This window comes from Mercurialis annua, linkage group LG4 (assembly GCF_937616625.2).
Source record: "Mercurialis annua linkage group LG4, ddMerAnnu1.2, whole genome shotgun sequence".
NCBI classification, from domain to species: domain Eukaryota; kingdom Viridiplantae; phylum Streptophyta; class Magnoliopsida; order Malpighiales; family Euphorbiaceae; genus Mercurialis; species Mercurialis annua.
In genome coordinates this window covers 24,557,430-24,577,448 of record NC_065573.1, presented here as the reverse complement: position 1 = coordinate 24,577,448, position 20,019 = coordinate 24,557,430, and the positions used below count along the sequence as shown (strand labels likewise).

General features: G+C 32.7%; 4 protein-coding genes across 4 annotated transcripts; 2 read left to right on the top strand and 2 right to left on the bottom strand.

Moving 5' to 3' along the window:
* Nucleotides 1-1,417: 1,417 nt before the first annotated feature.
* On the top strand, nt 1,418-4,357 carry LOC126677973 (iridoid oxidase-like). The gene is made up of 3 exons (XM_050372795.2): nt 1,418-1,980; nt 2,298-2,718; nt 3,636-4,357. The coding sequence occupies exons 1-3, from the start codon at nt 1,511-1,513 to the stop codon at nt 4,254-4,256; spliced, it is 1,512 nt and encodes a 503-aa protein (XP_050228752.1). The 5' UTR covers nt 1,418-1,510; the 3' UTR covers nt 4,257-4,357.
* Nucleotides 4,358-4,464: 107 nt separating this feature from the next.
* LOC126677974 (desmethyl-deoxy-podophyllotoxin synthase-like) lies at nt 4,465-6,181 on the bottom strand. The gene is made up of 2 exons (XM_050372796.2): nt 5,224-6,181; nt 4,465-5,137 (listed from the first exon to the last, which is right to left on the bottom strand). The coding sequence occupies exons 1-2, from the start codon at nt 6,115-6,117 to the stop codon at nt 4,535-4,537; spliced, it is 1,497 nt and encodes a 498-aa protein (XP_050228753.1). The 5' UTR covers nt 6,118-6,181; the 3' UTR covers nt 4,465-4,534.
* Nucleotides 6,182-7,792: 1,611 nt separating this feature from the next.
* On the bottom strand, nt 7,793-9,635 carry LOC126676457 (desmethyl-deoxy-podophyllotoxin synthase-like). Its single transcript, XM_050370666.2, has 2 exons — nt 8,670-9,635; nt 7,793-8,588 (listed from the first exon to the last, which is right to left on the bottom strand). Exons 1-2 carry the CDS (start codon nt 9,573-9,575, stop codon nt 7,962-7,964), a joined length of 1,533 nt encoding a protein of 510 aa, XP_050226623.1. The 5' UTR covers nt 9,576-9,635; the 3' UTR covers nt 7,793-7,961.
* A 5,547-nt stretch (nt 9,636-15,182) lies between these two features.
* Nucleotides 15,183-19,195, top strand: LOC126677819 (receptor protein kinase-like protein ZAR1). Its single transcript, XM_050372615.2, has 2 exons — nt 15,183-16,704; nt 18,353-19,195. The coding sequence occupies exons 1-2, from the start codon at nt 15,384-15,386 to the stop codon at nt 18,991-18,993; spliced, it is 1,962 nt and encodes a 653-aa protein (XP_050228572.1). The 5' UTR covers nt 15,183-15,383; the 3' UTR covers nt 18,994-19,195.
* The last annotated feature ends 824 nt before the right edge of the window (nt 19,196-20,019 follow it).

Genomic DNA, 20,019 nt, shown 5'->3' with positions numbered 1-20,019 from the left:
TTTATGAAAATAAATCATACAAATTTGTTTAATTTAAGATTTAGATATATCTTTTCTAATATAGACAGATCAAAATATTTAAATTATATAAAAATATATTAATGAATGATCAAGTTGCGAATATATAAAATTATTTAAAACAACAAAAAAGAATGCCTTCAATAATTTAGTAAAATGAATAGCTGTATGCCATACTGAAATGCAGAAGTACTGCAGATTCCCGTGTATAATGCAAATCTTTGGTTACAATCAGTAACTCAGTGCATGAGTCATAGGTCCCTCAGGACTCCTTTTTCGTACTTCCATTTTCATGCATTTCACATTTTGTGCTATTATCATAAGATCCTATTCATGAATTATTGGTTAATATTAAAAAGAATAAAGAAATCTATGGTCACCGGGTAATTGATTTTGGAGGTCACTGTACTTTTCAAAAATTGCAAAATGGTGACTGAACTTCAAAACGTAACATTTTAGTTACTATACTATTTGGTTATGTTAAGATGGAAGGATTTTTGGTCACCGAAGAAAAATATTTCGAGTCGATTTTTTGTTAATTGTATGTATATATGAAATATAAGGTATTATTTGTCATAAATAATCAAAATTTGATTACAACATATGTATAATTTGACCGTAAAACACTTAAAAACCTTCCAAAATCACATATTTGAAAGTTTAGTAACCATTTTGTTACGTTTTGAAGTTCAGACACCATTTTGCAATTTTTGAAAAGTACAGTGACCCCGAGAATCAATTACCCATGATCACCTTTAGGAGCTAGTTTGGTCGGTTGGTGTAAGAATGCTCTTGATATTATATCTAGCGACCGAATCCGAAATCCATTCTCAGATTCCTGTATTTTTTTTTTACTTAGTTCTTTAAAAAAAAAATTACTCCGTCTCTCTACAATCAAATTTTGCAGTAATTTTGTTCTTAATTGGATTAACTAAAAAAAGAACTTTAAAAGAGGCTAAGTAAATAACAAATTTTACATAGACAGTGATAAATACAGAGGTTGAAAGACTAACAAAAGAAATAAAGTAGATTAGGAGTGAATTAAATAAAAAGTGAAAAATATAGGGGCTTGGGGTTGAGTTCTGCCATTACTATTTGATCCATTTTTACCTTTTGGGCTGTTTGGATTTTAACCTTATACTGTAATCTTAATTTCACTATCAATTTTTTCTCCTTTTTGGAATCTTTTAAAACGCCACTATCTACAAATATATCATAGTCGTATGGGTAAAAATATATTATTGAAATTTAAGCATTTTAGGTTGAAATTTCCTCTACTCTGTCATAATTTAAAAAGAAAAGATAAAAGCCAATAATTTAAAGAGGCCCAGAATGATAGTGATCACTGATTACTAGTGATGATTGATGAATGATAATATATATAAGTACTATACCTGCTGTGTAAGATTAATTCAGTTCCATTACTAAATTTTCTCTTTCCTTATTTTCACTTTCCTTCTCTTTCTCGCTTACCAAACAGGACTTCAAACAAATGGAGTACATCACTATTTTAATTGCTTTGTTAAGTATTTTCATATCAGTGGCTCTGAATCTGTACCTGAAAGGCGGTTACCGTACCAAAAATCGACCTCCAGGGCCTTCAGGATGGCCTGTCATCGGCAATATTTTCGACCTTGGAGCTATGCCGCACCAGAGTTTGTACAAGCTGAAATCTAAATATGGACCTGTGATGTGGCTAAAACTCGGCTCCAGGAATACTATGGTGATCCAATCTGCGGCTGCTGCGGCAGAGCTGTTCAAGAATCACGACGCTAATTTCTGCGACAGAATGTCTTTTGATGTTTTTACATCGCATAATTACGACAAAGGATCACTTGCGATGGGCCGATATGGTCCCTTTTGGCGAATTCTCCGACGAATTTGTGCTACCGAACTCATGACTAACAAGAGAGTCAATGATACGGTTCCAATCCGGCGAAAATGCGTCGATCAAATGATCAAGTAAATTTAAATATAAGTCAACTTTTGTTTCATATATTTAATTATTCTGTGTGCTATTCTTGGCTACAAATGCAACTCAAACTCGGAATTTTGGGTAATTGACTATAAAGGTTTTCAAACTATCACATTTTTAATATTTTGGTGATTAAACTTTGATTCTTTTCATCTAGTTATTAAATTTTAATTTGGTTTGTTCAATTGATGATTTTAACTAATCTCCTCACACACATGATAAACTAAAATCATCTAAAAAATTATCAGATTGAGATTTCAACTTGAATTTCTTTTCGGACGATGTGGATGTAATTGTATAACAGATATGTTGAAGACAATGAAGGATCAGAGGTGGATTTGGTTCACTTGCTATTCCTGACGGCATTCAATGTTATCGGTAACCTGACACTATCACAGGATCTTTTAGACCCGCACTGCAAAGAAGGCCATAATTTCTACAAGGCAATGGACAAGTTCATGGTATGGGCTGGAACGCCAAATTTTGCAGATTTTTTGCCATTCTTGAAATTCATGGATCCTCAGGGACTGAAACGAAAAATGAACAGAGACTTGGGGCAGGCAGTTGAAATTATTGCAGGATTTGTGAAAGAGAGGATGGAAGAGAAAAAAGCAGGGAAGGAGAAACAGAGTAAGGATTTCTTAGATGTGGTGTTGGAATACGAAGGGGATGGCAAGGAAGGTCCTCAAAAACTCTCATATGACAAAATCGTTATAATTGTATTGGTAAGAATACTAATCAACCCTCCTAATTTGTAGTGTTTGATTTTTTTTGGATATTAAACTTCCTGGGTCACTAGAATGGCTATGAGTTACAAAATGGTCACTAAACTTCATTTTGTTATAAAATCGTCACTAAACTATACTTTTTATTGTAAAGGAGTATTACTTATATAAAACGCAACAGTTTTACTCACATGACAAGCCAAAATTACAAAAAGATACATAGTTCAGTGAGCTTTTTATAATAAAAATATAACTTAATGACTTTTTGTAATTCATGAAAAGTTTTACTGTTCTTTTTGTAACAATTTTAGTGTAAAAATGGTGCATTTTATATGGGTGACACCTTTAATAAAAAAAATTATTGTTCAGTAACCATTTTATAATAAAATGAAATTTAGTGATCATCTTGTAATTTAAAGAAACCCTTCTAATCATGATTTAGGGAGTTTAGTATCCGATTTCATTTTTATTGGAACTTCACTATCATCTAATTTGGCAATATGCGTGCAAAAACCTAATCAAAGCAAAAAAAAATCTGAACTAAAACCAACAAATTTAATTTTATTCAGTTTGACTAGGAGAGTTTATTTTTTTGTTAAGATTGGTTTTGAAGGGAAAACAATTTCAGTTCAGTTTTAATACAATTCCAACCACAAAACTGTACTGAAACTAAATCAAATTGACTTGTTTGGCTTAATTTGAAATTTCCTATATTCTTTAAAATTTGGTTCTATTTCATTTTGAAAAAAATTAAAATTTTAGTCTGGATTAGTTTGATTTGGTTTTGTTCTATTTTTGGAAAAAAATTAGAATTTTAAATTAGCTTAGTCTACTTTAGCAACCTTTTGAGAACTTTAGCTGACAATAATCCATTTAGATACATACAAAGCTAATTATTGAATATGTTTACTATGCAGGAGATGTTTTTTGCAGGATCCGAGACTACAAGCACGACAATGGAATGGGCCATGGCAGAACTAATGCGCAGTCCTGAAAAACTGCAAAAGCTGAAACAAGAACTTAATGAGGTCATCGGAGACAACAAAAAAGTTGAGGAAAGTGATATTGATAGATTACCTTATCTGCAAGCTGTAGTGAAAGAAACGTTTCGATTACATCCTGCAATTCCTCTACTCCTTCCGAGAAACACAATGCAAGATACAAATTTTATGGGATATCACATTCCGAAAAATACACAAGTTTTCGTGAATGCGTGGGCGATAGGAAGAGATGAAGAATCTTGGGAAGATTCTTTGGCATTCAAACCCGAAAGATTTCTTGGTTCGAATATTGATTACAAGGGTCAGGATTTTCAGTTGATTCCATTTGGTTTGGGAAGAAGAATTTGCGTCGGTATGCTACTTGGTTTACGGTTAGTTTATCTGGGTTTGGCTTCTCTTGTTCACACTTTTGACTGGGAAATTGGCTCCAATTCTGGTTCGGAGAGTATAGACATGAATGAGAGAACTGGAATTACAGTTCGAAAGCTTGTACCTTTGAAATTAGTGCCAAAGAAACGCATAAAGATGAGAAACTAAGAGAATATCATTGAGTGCTGTGTGTATTTTTAATGTATTGTTGTCATGTTATTTATTATCAAGCTAGAATCCATGCTTTAAAGGATTGACAAGAATTGAAATATCAGTGCATCGATGGTTATACATACATTTCATTTTCAATTACAACAGAAAGAAAAGAAAATTAAAATTAAAATTTTAAAATTCAATTATTGCAAATAAAGTCTCGTTCATCACAAGTTAATTTATAAGATATGAAAATTTGCAGCTCATACCAAACTAGCACTTATGTAGTACTGCTACATGGTTGGAATTAGGTATAAATCATTTTGTCTTCTAGCTACTGTACTAAACTCTTCAGCCATGTCTAGATCTTCTTTGTTCTTGGCATTGGGTAGTTCCCAATCAAATTGATAGAGTAAGTAGGCTAGTGGAAGCTCTACATTCGCTAGGCCAAATAAGGAACCTGGGCAAGTCCTCCTTCCATAACCAAATGGTAAATATTCAAAATTGCCTCCCTTGTACTCAATTGGACTCCCAATAAATCTCTCTGGAAAAAACTTTTCTGCTTCATACCAATAATTAGGATCCCTTCCTAATGCCCACACGTTTACAAACATTCTGGTCTTGGCTGGAATGTCGAATCCACTGATTTGGCACTGCTCGCAAGCTTCCCTAGGTAATAAGAGCGGAGCAGGAGGATGTAATCTTAATGTTTCTTTGATAACTAACTTTAAATACTTTAATTCATCGATCATTGTTTCATCAACAATTCCTTTGCCGTCAAAAACTTGTCGAACCTCTGCTTGCGCTTTTTGCATTACTCTTGGACTTCTTATTAATTCTGACATGGCCCATTCTATCACTGTAGCCGATGTATCAATTCCTCCAATGAAAATGTCCTGCACGAAACAGAATCAAAATAAATGTTAGAAAAAAGTTCAACTTAAGTCACATATATATATATTTATAGAAATACAACACTAACCAGTATAACCGCTTTGATATTGTTGGTTGTTAAGGGAAGTGCAAGATTCTTTTGCTCTTGAAGATTTAAGAGAACATGGAGCACGTCTTCATCCTCTGTGTTGGTTTTTGATGTAGCTCTGGCGATTTTATGTCCATTGATTATCTTTTCAAGAACATGATCAACTTTTTGGCGCAGTTTTGTGAGTCTGTATTGAACACCAGTAATCGCATGGAGCCATTTTAGAGAGGGAAACAAGTCAGCCAAGCTAAACCCTGAAACTATCTTTAAAACTTGCTGGACAACTAGTATGAACTCCTCTTGATTGTCTAGCGCGCATTTGTTGCCAAAGGCTGCTCTTAGAGTGATAGTACAGGATGAAGAATGTAACATTTTGGTAAGGTTGATTGGTGATCCTGTGCTAGAGGAAATGGATCTGATGAAATTTGATACCTCTTCTTCCCTGATTAAGCGGAAGAATTGGACACGTTTTGAACTAAAGAGTTCTAATGTACAAATTTTTCGGAGTTGCCTATAGTAGTCCCCGTAGGGTGCAAAAGCAAGATCCGCGGCCTTATATAATATGATGTCTGCAGCCAAGAGGAAGGGCCTATGAGCGAAGATGATGTCATGTGTTTGCAGCACTTGTTTTGCACTTTCTGGCGAAGAAATAATAACTGTCGGAACTTCTCCAAATTGTAACTGCATAACTGATCCATATTTGCTTGCCAAGTCTCTAAGTTTATGATGGGGAAGAACACCAATTAACTGGTGTAAATTCCCGATTATGGGAAGCTTCCGTGGTCCAGGGGGTAGGTTTAGAAGTTTGCTGCTAGTTTTGAATTTCTTCCATATTGCCCATAAGAGTAAGAGAATTAAAATAGGCAATGCAAATGAGAGGGTTTGTCCATTCATGGTAAATGCTAAGTAATCTTTAAGAAATGTTTGCTTTGATAACCTGAAGCCATAATTGCTCTAATAAGCCACAATATTGATAAGAAAGAATATTACAGCTGTGGATGATCTTACTTTTAAACAAATAATTTTAATTAAAAAAAAATAAAGCGTAATTATTACAAATTTAAATGATCGAAAATTGCTATAATGACAATACTCTTATCAATAGAGAGATTCTTAGGTAGACTCAGTCTACCACGTCATCCGTGAACTAGCCTACCACATTATGACACGTCATTAAAATAGTGACATTATCGTAATTTTGTTTATTACTTATTTACACTTTTGAATAGTAATATTACGATAGTTCCATTATTTTAATGACGTGTAATAATGTGATAGGTTTAGTTCATGAATGATATGGTGTACTGAATCTATCTAAGAATTTCTCCTTATCAATAATTAAATTATTAAATAATAATCATACACTACATGACATAAGGATAAATTATAGAAAGAATAAAGGAATCTTAATTACAATGAGTCAATGACAAAAGGCAAAAAATAATATAATCAACCATATCTATAATTAAATCAAATTTTATTGATGAGAATGTTAGATCTGGATGTACATTGTTAACTTTTAGAAAATTGTATTAGGTAAATAATTGGCGAACTTCACTTGGTTTAAAAATATACAATTTTCGGAAAGTATATTTTTCGGGAGAAAATTAGTGTGGAGAAAATGAATATTTTCGTTACTTGATTCACTTAATAACTTCCCAGAAAGTTGCATTTTATTTTTAATTAATTAAAATTTAAAGACAATATTACACTCAATAATTAAATTGGCTAATTAAATGTAGGAATATAATAGTATTTTAATTAATTTAACTAAGGAAGTAGAACTTACCTAAGTTTTTTTAGAGAAGTCATTTCCCTAGACAAAGGGAAGTTAGTCCCTTAACTTTCCGAGAAGTAAATTGGCAAAAATAAACCAAGTGGGAAAAAATGCTATTCCCCGGAAAGTTAGGGTCCTATTTAGTTGTAGAAAATATTTTCTGTTTTCTGTTTTCAATTTTCTTTTCATTTTCTGTGTTCTTCAATTTTTTATTTTCCAAAATTAAACAACATACTACTTCTTTATAACGATATTTTTGTACTTTTATTTTTCTTGAATGTTGTACAACTTCTAAAAAAATAAAAAAAATTCAATTTTTAACTATTTAATATTTACTTTAAAATAAATACTTTTATATATGAGGAGATAGTATGTGCTAAAACAACGTTTTTATATAATAATAAATGTGTATGAAATAATTTAAAATAAAATGATTGGACCATTGATCATTGACAATGTTTAAACTAACATTTACTAAGCAATAATTAAATATTTTTTAAATTATATACTAAATATGTTTATATAATTCATTGTTAATAGGTTAATGTTATAAAAATGCAACAATTTTTTTACATGTTCTCTCAATTTAATCACGTTTTTTAAAAGTTGTCATAAAAATACACCAATTTTATTTTTCAAATCCATACATAGGTTGATGTGGCATTTATTCATTGGTTAATAATGGCCTCCACCTCAACAAATTAACACCAATGGTGGCTCACTAAATGAATTCAAGCAAAAAAAACTTCTTATGGTGAGATGGATTATGAATTTGCTTAACCATCATAACTATTTATCAAAAGGCAATATGAACTTTATTTTTAAATTAACAGAAGAGTACAGAAAGAAAAGAAAATTCAGACTTCTTTAGAGTTTCATTATTGCACATAAACTCTACATAATCATAAGTTATTTAGAGTTCTATTTTATAGCTGATCAAACTAGAACATGCCAGAAACGGTTACTGATTAGTAGTAGGCTGATGGTATGGGATAGGAATTAATTGTAAATCATATTTTCGTCCGACCGCTGCGCCAAAGCATTCATCCATGTTCAGATCTTCTTTCTTCTTACCGTTGGGCAGTTCCCAGTCAAAATGGTAAAGTAAGTGTGCTAGAGCGAGCTCCACATTCGCCAGGCCGAATAAGATACCTGGACAAATCCTTCTTCCGGAACCAAATGGCAAATATTCAAAATTCGCTCCTTTATAGTTTATAGAATTGTCCATAAATCTCTCTGGAAAAAACTTTTCCGCTTCGAACCAATATTTAGGATCCCTTCCGATTGCCCACACGTTTACTAAGACTCTCGTCTTGGATGGAATATCGTATCCACTGATTTGGCACTGCTCGCGAGATTCTCTAGGACCAAGGAGTGGAGCAACAGGATGTAATCTTAATGTTTCTTTGACAACTAACTTCAAATACTTTAGTTCGTCAATAATTGCCTCATCAACAATTTTTTTTCCGTCAAAAATTTGCCTAACCTCTGCTTGCGCTTTCTGCATCACTCTTGGATTTTTTATTAATTCTGACATGGCCCACGCTACAACGAGAGCTGATGTATCAGTCCCGGCAACGAAAATGTCCTGCAAGAATCATTGATTATTAGGTTCAGAAAAGAAAAGCTTGAAATTTCAGTTTAAGATATTCAACTATGTAAAACTAACCAGTACAACCGCTTTGATACTGTCAATTGATAAAGGAAGTTCAAGGGTTCCTTGCTCTTGAAGATTTAATAAAACATGGAGTAGATCTTCATCCTCTGTACTAATTTTTGAGGTTGCTCTGGAGATTCTATGTCCATTGATTATCTTCTCAAGCATAAGATCAATTTTTTTGTGCAGTTTTTCGAATCTATATTGAACACCAGTAATCACATGGAGCAACTTTGAAGAGGGAAACAAGTCAGTGATGCTAAGGCCTGACATAGTCTTCAAAAGTTCATTGGCAACTGGTACGAATTCTTCGCGATCCTGTGGGAATTTGTCGCCAAAAGCTGCTCGTACGGTGATAGTAGACGATAATGAATGTAACAATTTGGTAAGATTGATAGGCAATCCTGCACGAGAAGAAATGGATCTGATGAAATTTGATACCTCTGCTTCCCTGATTGATCGGAACAACTGGACGCGTTTCGAACTAAAAAGCTCTACCACGCAAATTTTCTTCAGTTGACTAAAGCGATCACCGTAGGGTGCAAAACCAATATCCGAAGCCTTATATAATATGATGTCTGCAACCAAGAGAAAGGGCCTATTGGCAAAAACGAGGTCATGTATTTTCAGCACTTCTTTTGCACTTTCTGCTGAAGAAATGATGACTGTCGGAGTTTCTCCGAGTTGTAAGTGCATAACGGATCCATATTTTTTAGCCAAGTCTCTGAGTAAATGATGAGGAACACCACCAATTAAGTTGTGTAAATTTCCGATGATGGGGAACTTAATGGGGCCATGGGGTAGGTTTAGAAGTTTACTATTTCTAGTGGCTTTTGGTTTCTTCCATATTACCCATGAGATTAAGAAAAACAAGAAGAACAAAATGGGCAATGGAAATGAGAGGATTTGTGAACTCATGGTAACCTGAAGAGTTGTTTGCTTGCTAACCCCAAGGCATAATGAGTGTCTTTTTAATAAGCTATGATAATTAAATAATATCATGATTCACGTTGCCAACTCATGTATCGGGAATTGGATGCTTATCGAGATAATCAAAATAAAATAATAATGAGAAAAAACAAAGTAATTAGATCAGCAATTATTTGTAGGGGTGAGCACGGTTCGGGAAAATTTCGGGATTGGCAAATCTCCGGTAGCAAACCAAAAATCAAGGATGTTAAAAATTGGATCTCCGGATCCGTACCAATAATCAGTTCGGTGCGGTTCGGAAATTTTATTTTTTGGTACGGTTCGGTACAGGGATTCGGTCCTAATGGTTCGGTACGGATATCGCTAGAACCACGGATATTATTTTATTTAAAATATAATCTCTACTATATTATAATAAATTATTTTGACTTTAAAACTAATTAGCTACTCATTTATTCATTTTTTTATATCACAAATAAATAATCATCAATAAAAAAAGGCACAATATATACATTATCGTTCGATTTAGTATTAAATTTTTGATTGCTTGATAAGGGTACTTTTATCTATTATCAAGTTTAAACCTATATTATTTTTGTTAAAACTATGTAATTTGGTCAATGGTAGAAAATAATGAATATGTAAATTGTTCATATCAATATTTAACAAATTCATATAATTTTCATTGAAATATATAAGTAATTTTATTTTTATGTAAATTGATAATTTATATATACTAGTTTGATGTACACGTGCACTGCACATGAATTATAATTTTATTATTTTTCATGGTGTATATTTGAGATTGTTGAACGTAATTTTTCAATTATATATGTATTGAGATTTTATATTTGAAATTATTACTGGTGGTTTTTTTAACATTTACCGTCATTTATAAAGATTATATGATTTATCATATATACAAATTTTATTAAGATATACATATTTCTAATTTATTACTTATATTTGAAATTGTCGAACGTAATTTTTTAATTTTTATACTTAAATGTTATTCATAACGTGATTTTTTAATTTATATGTTATTTATATATTACAATGTTGTATATTTGATTATAGGATTAGGAAAGAAAAATCAAGTTGATTATAATGAGGAAAGATTTACATAGTTAAAGTTAAGAAGATCTATAGAGGATTTTTTATTTCATGTAATTGTTAGTGGTTAATTAGGATTATAGAAGATTTTTAATAGTGAAATTCTATAAATTATAAAGAGGGTATTTTTGTCCATAAATGAAAGTGTTCCCCCCGCTAATACACTTTTATATATGTTATAGATTATAGATATGGATAGATTATAGATTATAGATAGATATACACTAAATTTTTTAGTATATATTATTTAAAATTAATACGAATATAATAATCAAATTAAAAATAGAATAATATATATATGGGTTAGTTAGATATAAAATCACCACCTTTACACGAATTTTAAAAAATAACACGATCTTTAAAACGTGTCAATTCTGGGCATCACCTTTCATTTCTTTTCAAAAACAACATGGGCACGATTTTTGATAAAATTTTGCTGATTTGGATACCCGATGAGAATGTCACGTGTCACGCCACGTCAGCAAAAACGCCACTAAAAATGTGCCCGTGTTATTTTTGAAAAGAAATGAAAGGTGGTGCCCTGAATTGCCACGTTTTAAAGGTCGTGTTATTTTTACAATTTTGTGTAAAGGTGGTGATTTTATATGTAATTAACCCTATATATATATATATATATATATATATATATATATATATATATATATATATATATATATATATAAAAAAAAAATTCAGTTCTTCGGTTATAAGTTCGGTACTTCGGTTCGGTACGGTTCTCGGTACGGTTATTTATAAAAGATCCAGAACCGTACCAATAAAATTTTCAGTACGTTTCAGTTCGGGGAAAGTCAATGGTCAACGAATATTTTTCGGTCCTGGATATTTTCGGTCCGATTTTCGGTTCGGTTTTGGAGATATCCAGGATCTATGAACACCCCTAATTATTTGCCCTCCATATAGTGTTTTAAAAATTGAACAGTTCTCCGTATACATAAGGCTACCGGTTATTGGGCACAACCCCCGGTTGAGCCAATTGACTATATATATTATTTTAATTCTTTATTCAGGGTTATTTACATATAATAAGTAAAAAGTACAAAACAACTTTCCAAGTTTTCTCCAAAGTACACATCAGCCCTTAAAATGTTTTTTGGCACAAAAAGACCCTCATTGTTTTTAAATCAAACAAAAAAGCCCTTCTGTCCATGACTTTTACTAACGGACGTTAAGGTCATCTCCAACAATACACCAAATTGTCAATTTGGTGTACAAATCCTCTCCAACAGTATTCTATATCCAACTCTATTATTGTGTACCTTATTTTTTTACTCTATATATAGAGTCACTCTATTATAGTGTCCCTTAAAATAGAGTATTGTTGGAGAAGAAAATAGAGTAACTCTATTTTATTTTTGTTTTTTATTTTATTATAGATTTCATTATTAAATATTTGTTAGTTTTTGTTACAATATAGTCCAAATTAATAATGTTCGATTAATCGGAAATTTAAATATGTAATATTAAATATATTTTTTTTGTATAAATTAATTCGCCACTTTATAAATAAAGTATATTTAATGTCTTTTATTATTTATTACTATTTTTAGAATTAGCAAACATAATTAAAAATACATATATAAACATATTTAGTAAATATTATTATTAAAGTTAATAATATATTTTATTATAAATAAATATATGAATGTATTTTGTAAGTATTGGATAGTTCATGGGTGTAAGTGTAAAATGTTTAAAATCTTATTGTTTAGGAATATGCTGAGAATATTTGTTTAGAGTGAAAAATAAAGTTAGTTGTTGGAGATGAAACACGGTAGCATGGTAGTTTTAGTGTAAAATTCACACTATTTTGAGGATTATTGTTGGAGATGCCCTAAGTAGTTGACGTGGCACTAGAAAAAAAGTTCAAAACTACCCTTAATGTTTAAAATACTTACTAATTTGATATTTATAAACTTTTTAGCATTATTTCACCCTCTTAGTCTAAATAACTCTAATTTTCTAAAAATATCAATTATAAACAATAACAAAACACAATTTTACCTATCAAAATTTAATTAAACCTAATTAGATAAATTAAAAATTTATTAATCTACTAAACCTATTAAATCTAATTAAATTTTAGTTTTAGAATTAAAGCACCGTGACCCGACTCTATCAGAACAAGCGACCGTCAGCACATCGAGTTAATTTTTTTCTTTCAAATCCTAAAAAAATCCATAATTAATCACAGTGTTTAAAAATCAGACCGGAGTCGGTCGAATCGGTTAATGCGGGAACCAGCCAATGATCCGGTCTAACCATAAAAAATCATATCTTTAATTGGACCGGGTTGAACCGGTTTGGACCGGATCGAATTGGTAAAAAACTGAATATTGGAATGGTGAACCGGAAGTCGAACCGGTAAAAAAACTAGTAAATTATTAAAAAAATTATTTTTTAATTGATCAAACCGGTTGAATCGGAAACCAGTTGTCTTACCAGTTGGCTACCGGGCAATTTTTAAAACACTAATTAATCATATAAATTTCTACTTTCTTAGTAGTTGTCTTTTTCTTGAGATTTTCTGAATCTCGCTAATTTAATGTTTTTCAAAAACTGATCAAATTAGCTTTGTTAGTGGAAACTGAAAAAGCAAATTCACAAGCATGTATGCATGTATTTGTTTTAATGATATTTTCTGACACAAAAGATATAAATTTTTCTTTCTTTTGAGCACATTTACAATTCTAGTCCTTCACTGCCTATCACTTGCGCTACTTTTATTGTTTTTACCTTCTTTGTTTGCAAGTAGTATGCACAAAATTACAAAAGCTAAGTTAAATTACAAATGTTCCTAAGAAGTACTTAACTAGATAATCCCCAATTATATATCTACAAATTCAAAATACTTTTTCTCTATAACAACACTCAAACTTCACATAAAAAGATCCAAAATTCGCAACAAGCAGAAAGGAAACCAAACAAAATCCACTGATGCTACTAGATAATATGTAATATTCCAAAAAGAACTATTCAATGCCATGGTTGTATTATATCATATCATTGGTGCAATAAACAAATGAAATGTTTATAACGTTTGGACATTTAATAATAAAAAATAAATATTAATTGAATATTTTAATATCATAAGAATTGATTGACTTGTTATAAAAATCATAACCGTTATATAGAATAATCACCCATTCTAAAACCCATACTTCAATGAATAATAAAAAGAGTTAATTCTATATAAAATCATCATATTTATATATATTTTCATTTCAATCACGTTTTTAAAAGTTGTCATATAAATCATTATTTTTTATTTTTGTTACAAATATATCACCGATATAAAAATACGGTATATTTTTATTGACTCGACAACCGAAATCAACAAATAAAGAGAAAAAAGAAGGCGCTTGTTGTTTTAATTAGAGCATTGATTAGAACATGGCATGGGTCAGGATACATATTTGACCATGAAACACATATCCGAGGACTGCGTTGACTCTTTGTTCGTGTAAATTCTTACATCAATAATATTAGTTTTTTTTGAATTATCAATTTAATATATGATGTCTTCTTCTTTAGACTTAATCGCTTTAAAAAATTACATTCATGAATTTTATAATTAAAATGGCTTTTTTTGTTACAAAGAAGATTGGCCAAAGCCAGAGAACTCTAAAGAGATCCACACATATGGGGCGAACGCACACCCGCAATATCATCCGAAACGAAGTTGAGAAGACTGTCTATCATGCCATCATAGATGATAAGTCCTAGGTTCTGAGCAAAACCATTGCTTGCTATTCTATCGGCGCAGCGATTTCCTTCACGATGGACATGTCGGATACTAACATTCCAGTCATGCTTAGCCATACTTCTGATAGCATTCACCAAGTTCATGTTAGCATTAACCATAATATCTCCCCTACGAATAGCCTCGACCGCAAGCATGCTATCTATCTCGAGAATGATATTCCTGAAACCTCTAACTCAAGCAATCGCAAGACCATCAAAAGCTCCCCATAATTCCGCTTGAAGGATTGAACAAAATCCAATCATTATGCTATAACCAAACTGCCAATCACCATTTACTGTTCCTAGCAATGCCTCAAGATGCTGCTACATTATCCTGATGACGAACCGCCCCTTCCGAGTTGATCTTCAAGAATGCCGTAGGAGGAGGAATCCAACCAATGAGGTGCTCTTTTTTGTAGCCCAGGCCAGGTTTAGAGAGCAACGAATAACGGTGAGCTTGAGTCGTATAATGCACCATTCGGCGAATGTCAAAGACTACCGACTCCGAGTTGCGTCTAGAATTAGTGAAGATAACTCACGAGCACGGCCTCATATAATTGAATTGATAGTAGAGTTTAAATTAAATTAATTTTTTTTAAATTAATTAAATTTTATCTAATTAACATTCAAAACAGCAATTATTCGAAAAGAAAGAGTTTTGTGCAGAACCAAAGGAAAGGCTATATTTGACATTAATTAGAACAGTCTTAAGAATTCAAATTTGCATAGACACACTATACATCCTACCAATAATATACTATTCCAATGTTTCCACCTCGATTTCTCCAAAATACAAAACCCAACTTCAATTCAAACTTCAAATTTCATTTCACTTCACTTCACTTCTCTGCTCTAAACTTTCTTCTCTGCAACTCCTCGTTGCATTTCCTTCTGTATGATCTCAATTTCCTCCATTAAACAATGCACCCAAACTCTCTTCTTATTCTCATAATTTTCTTTACAATTTCTCCGCTTTCTTTATCTCTTACAAGAGATGGCTTAGCTCTATTAGCTCTCAAAGGAGCAATCACCACAGACCCGACTCAAATTCTTGATTCTTGGTCCGATTCCGACCAAACCCCATGTCACTGGCATGGAATCACTTGCATTGACCACCGTGTTACTTCTTTGTTTCTTCCTAATAAAAGTTTCACTGGCTACCTCCCTTCCGAACTCGGTCTTCTTGACTCGCTAACTCGCCTCACTCTCTCTCATAACAACTTCTCTAAACTTATTCCCTCTCGTCTCTTCAATGCCACCTCTCTTCGCTTTCTTGATTTGTCTCATAACTTTTTATCCGGTCCGATACCGGACCAAATCCAATCTCTACAGCTACTGACCCATTTGGATTTATCTTCGAACTCGCTAAATGGGTCTTTACCCCAGACTCTAGTACATCTCAAAAGCCTCTCCGGTACGTTAAACTTGTCCTACAATGGATTTTCCGGCGAGATTCCGGAGTCTTATGGGGAGTTTCCGGTGTTTGTGAGCTTAGATTTGAGGTTTAATAATCTCAGTGGCAGAGTTCCTTTAGTTGGTTCTTTAGTAAATCAAGGGCCTACTGCATTTTCCGGTAACCCAGGTTTATGTGGGTTTCCGGTGCAAAATCCATGCCCGGAAGCTATTAATATTACAAGCAGTGAAAACCCAGAAAATCCGATCAATGTAAACCCTAGTTTAGTACCGCAAATTGTAGATAAAGAGAAGGATAAAAATGGGTCGATGGCGGTTCCGCTCATTTCCGGCGTTTCGGTGGTGATCGGCGCTGTTTCTCTGTCAGTATGGCTGTTCCGGAAGAAATTAGGCGGTTCAGGGGAGAAGGGCAAAATGGGAAAAGACGAAAACATAGGAGGAAATAATTATAATGTCAGTACTAGTGATATAAACGAGGAGGGGCAAAGGGGTAAATTCGCGGTGATGGATGAAGGGTTTAATTTGGAATTAGAAGATTTGTTGAGGGCATCTGCTTACGTGGTGGGAAAAAGTAGGAGTGGAATAGTGTATAGAGTTGTAGTGGGAGGGAGAGGCTCTGGTACTGTTGCGCCCACTGCTGTTGCTGTGAGGAGACTGAATGAAGGGGATGCCACGTGGAAATTTAAAGAGTTTGAAGGTGAAGTGGAGACTATTGGGAGGGTCCACCATCCTAATATCGTGCGGTTGAGAGCATATTATTATGCTAGTGATGAAAAGTTATTGGTCTCTGATTACATTCGCAATGGGAGCTTGTATACTGCGCTCCATGGTAATATTTCTCTTACGATAATTACTCTTTGCATAGGCAATTGACTTTTTTTTGCGGGTATTAAAATTATAAATTTATTCTAATTTTTAAAAGATTAGTTAACTAAAAAAATATTTAAATTTTCATAAAAAAAATATTTAAAATACTTCAAAATTGAATCAGTTTTGGTTACTTAAATAAAATTTATCCATAGTGTTGTGTTGATATTAGGGTTAGTCTCAATTTGAGTATGCAAAATGTATTAAGGTATGTATCATCAACCATTTAAGCAGAATTATGTTCAAAAATTATAATTTAAATTTAAATTATAGGTTAGTAAGAAACATATATCTCAATTTATAGAAAGATTCATGATGTTGAACTGAAAAAAATAATGAAGTTGTTAAGTCTAGCACATGAATATTTTGATAGGACAGCTTATAGAAGGGTAAATAGTGATTTAATTTCAGTTTTGAAATGAAAATTTAATGCTTTTGTATATAATAATTAACATTCTCTGCAAGAGTAAACATGGTGGGATCATGGGGAATTTATATTTTGATTAGATGAGTCAGATGTAAGTTATTTCCTGCCCCTCTTCATTATCTCTGTCTCATTCATGTGCTGTGAGTCAAAATGTTGTGGCTCTTGATCTGATCCTGTGATATTCAATTCCTAAACTGCTCATACAAAAAAATGTCAAAAGATCTCAAATCTCATAATATTCAAGATGTAATGTAATGTCTTTAACGAATCAACGATGAGCATTTCGGGTATGCACATAAGCTGGAAGCTAGTTTTAACAGATCAATAAAACTTAGTAATGTTCGGACTCTGTATTCACCAGGAAAAGTAGTTGTTACCGGAAATGTGATTATGATCTCTATGTTTCTGCTGAAATAGTATAAGAATCTGCGGTAGTTCATACTATTGAATCACTTAAGCCATGCCCATTTTTTCATTTCTTTCAAAACTCGTTTTTTCTAAGCGAACATGGTGAAAGTTGTTTTGAAATAGAATTACACAAATCGTTGACCCTTTTGCGTTTATGTTGATAGTACCTTGGTGTGACATTTCAATTGTTTTTCTTAACCAATGAGCATGTTAAGTCACATGTTGCTGGAATTACCTCCGAAAAGGTTCGAGCCGAAATATAACATGTCAAGTAAAATGAAATATTAAAAAACTGGTTGAGCTTTGATGAATGCGAGTTGTCTTTACATGGTAGTTGGTGTCTTGTCTGTCCCAGTAATAAGTTGTGATGCGTGTGTGGCATCTTCCCCTTTGTTTTCATCCCTACATTGATTTATAGTGTTTGTCTGATATAGTTTTGGTCATGGATGAAAATGATTACTCCGATTTTAATCATCGTGGTCCTAAAAATGATTTCAAGACCAATAATTTTTAAATACCCCTCAAGAGTAAATGCCAACAACTGAGTTTTTCTTGATGTTGATTCAAGAATGGACCACTAGGCAGTATAGTTATCTTATTGTTATGATTCAAATATGCATTTTAGGTGTTTGTAAGTCTATTTAAGAATGTTTTATGTTTTTTGTGCATTAATACGTCCACTGTAGTTTTGATTTTGCACTTTTGTCATGCTTTGTTTGGTTTCGGGTTGGATAGCTATGTAATGACATTGTTTCTAATTTTTGTTTCATTATAGGAGGACCTTCCAATACTTTACCGGCATTATCATGGGCAGCCAGACTCCGGGTTGCTCAAGGAACTGCGAGGGGTTTAATGTACATACATGAATGCAGCCCTCGGAAACATGTTCATGGCAACTTAAAATCAACAAAAATCCTTCTCGATGATGAACTCCAACCTTACATCTCAAGTTTTGGACTGACCCGCCTGGTTTCAAATTCGTCCAAATTCACAACTTCTGCATCCAAAAAACAGCATTTGAACCAAACCATTATAACCTCGACAATGGGCTCAAAAATATCAGCTCCCTCTAACTTGTACTTGGCTCCGGAGGCTCGAGTATTCTGCAATAAGTTCACTCAAAAATGTGATGTATATTCCTTTGGAATCATACTGATGGAACTCTTAACTGGTCAGCTACCCGATGAAGGACCAGAAAATGATGGAAAGGGACTCGAAAGTCTAGTAAGGAAGGTATTTCGAGAAGAACGCCCTTTGTCTGAGATTATAGACCCAACATTATTAAGGGAGGTTCACGCAAAGAAGCAGGTTGTTACTGTATTTCATGTTGCCCTCAATTGCACCGAGTTAGACCCGGAGTTGCGTCCTAGGATGAGAACAGTGTCGGAGAGTCTTGATCGCATCAAACTGGACTGAGCTGAGAACGGTTGGTTTGTGTAAAGTTTTGTTTGCAGCTTGCAGACTTATGTGATGCTGAAGTTGTTTTTGCTTAGGATCATTATGTTCTAATTTTAAGTTTAGTCCTTGAGGGGACCGGATGTATGTGTTGTTAGGCAGGTTTATTTGACGTATTGTCTGTTAATGTGTTCATATCGTAGCTACCATCTCAAGTTCTCTACCTTCTCGGCTGAAAATCATCGTTAGCAACTTGTAGCATATATCAGTATAGACCAACCAAACCAAAGATTTATTTGGGTTCTGGGATTTGATTACAATGAGCAAATCCACTGGATATTGACAGGAAACAAAGTGTCAAGGAATGTCTACAAAAATGTTTACAAAATCTAACTGCAAAATGATAACTTAAAATTTCTACCCAAAGACGCAGTACAATTTATTTTTTGCCTAATCACTCAAAAACCCCCCACCTTTATCCCCTTTTGCAAATATATCCCGACGTAGAAATTTCTCCAATTTACCCTAATTTGCCCTTTTATGTTTCAATTGTACCCTAGAACATTAAATTGACCTCTTTTCACTTGGAAAAAAAAATTAAAATAATCATCCATTTTTAACCTATATTTCAATTAAACCCTAATATTATTAAAAATATAAAAATAAAAGATTATTTTAAATTTTTTATAAGTGAAAAGAAGTCAATTTAATGTTTTGGGTACAATTAAAACATAAAAGGGTAAATTAGGGTAAAATTGGAGAAATTTCTAAGTTAGGATATATTTACAAAAAGGGTTAAAGGTGGGGTTTTTTTGAATGGTTAAGCCTCTATTTTTTAACTCTTGTGTTTCGGACCCAACCTAATTTAACTTTTTAATTGCAAGCTAGAGTCCTGATTGATAAGGTTCAAGTTCAATATTTAGAAGAAATTACTTCTACGGTGTTTTTATTATTTCTCTGAAAATTATTATTAAACGCGCATCACTCTTTTGCATTTGTTCGAGTCCAAAAAATGGGCGTCTATAAACTTGAAAACCATACTTTATG

What these genes read in the sequence shown, in the direction of transcription:
- LOC126677819 (XM_050372615.2), top strand. Translation starts at nt 15,384, where the DNA reads ATGCACCCAAACTCTCTTCTTATTCTCATAATTTTCTTTACAATTTCT. An exon ending in CTTGTATACTGCGCTCCATG is followed by an intron (nt 16,705 to 18,352) that starts GTAATATTTCTC and finishes GTTTCATTATAG; the next exon opens with GAGGACCTTCCAATACTTTA.
- LOC126676457 (XM_050370666.2), bottom strand. Translation starts at nt 9,575, where the DNA reads ATGAGTTCACAAATCCTCTCATTTCCATTGCCCATTTTGTTCTTCTTG. An exon ending in GTATCAAAGCGGTTGTACTG is followed by an intron (nt 8,589 to 8,669) that starts GTTAGTTTTACA and finishes TGATTCTTGCAG; the next exon opens with GACATTTTCGTTGCCGGGAC.
- LOC126677974 (XM_050372796.2), bottom strand. Translation starts at nt 6,117, where the DNA reads ATGAATGGACAAACCCTCTCATTTGCATTGCCTATTTTAATTCTCTTA. An exon ending in ATATCAAAGCGGTTATACTG is followed by an intron (nt 5,138 to 5,223) that starts GTTAGTGTTGTA and finishes TGTTTCGTGCAG; the next exon opens with GACATTTTCATTGGAGGAAT.
- LOC126677973 (XM_050372795.2), top strand. Translation starts at nt 1,511, where the DNA reads ATGGAGTACATCACTATTTTAATTGCTTTGTTAAGTATTTTCATATCA. An exon ending in TGCGTCGATCAAATGATCAA is followed by an intron (nt 1,981 to 2,297) that starts GTAAATTTAAAT and finishes ATTGTATAACAG; the next exon opens with ATATGTTGAAGACAATGAAG. An exon ending in AAATCGTTATAATTGTATTG is followed by an intron (nt 2,719 to 3,635) that starts GTAAGAATACTA and finishes TTTACTATGCAG; the next exon opens with GAGATGTTTTTTGCAGGATC.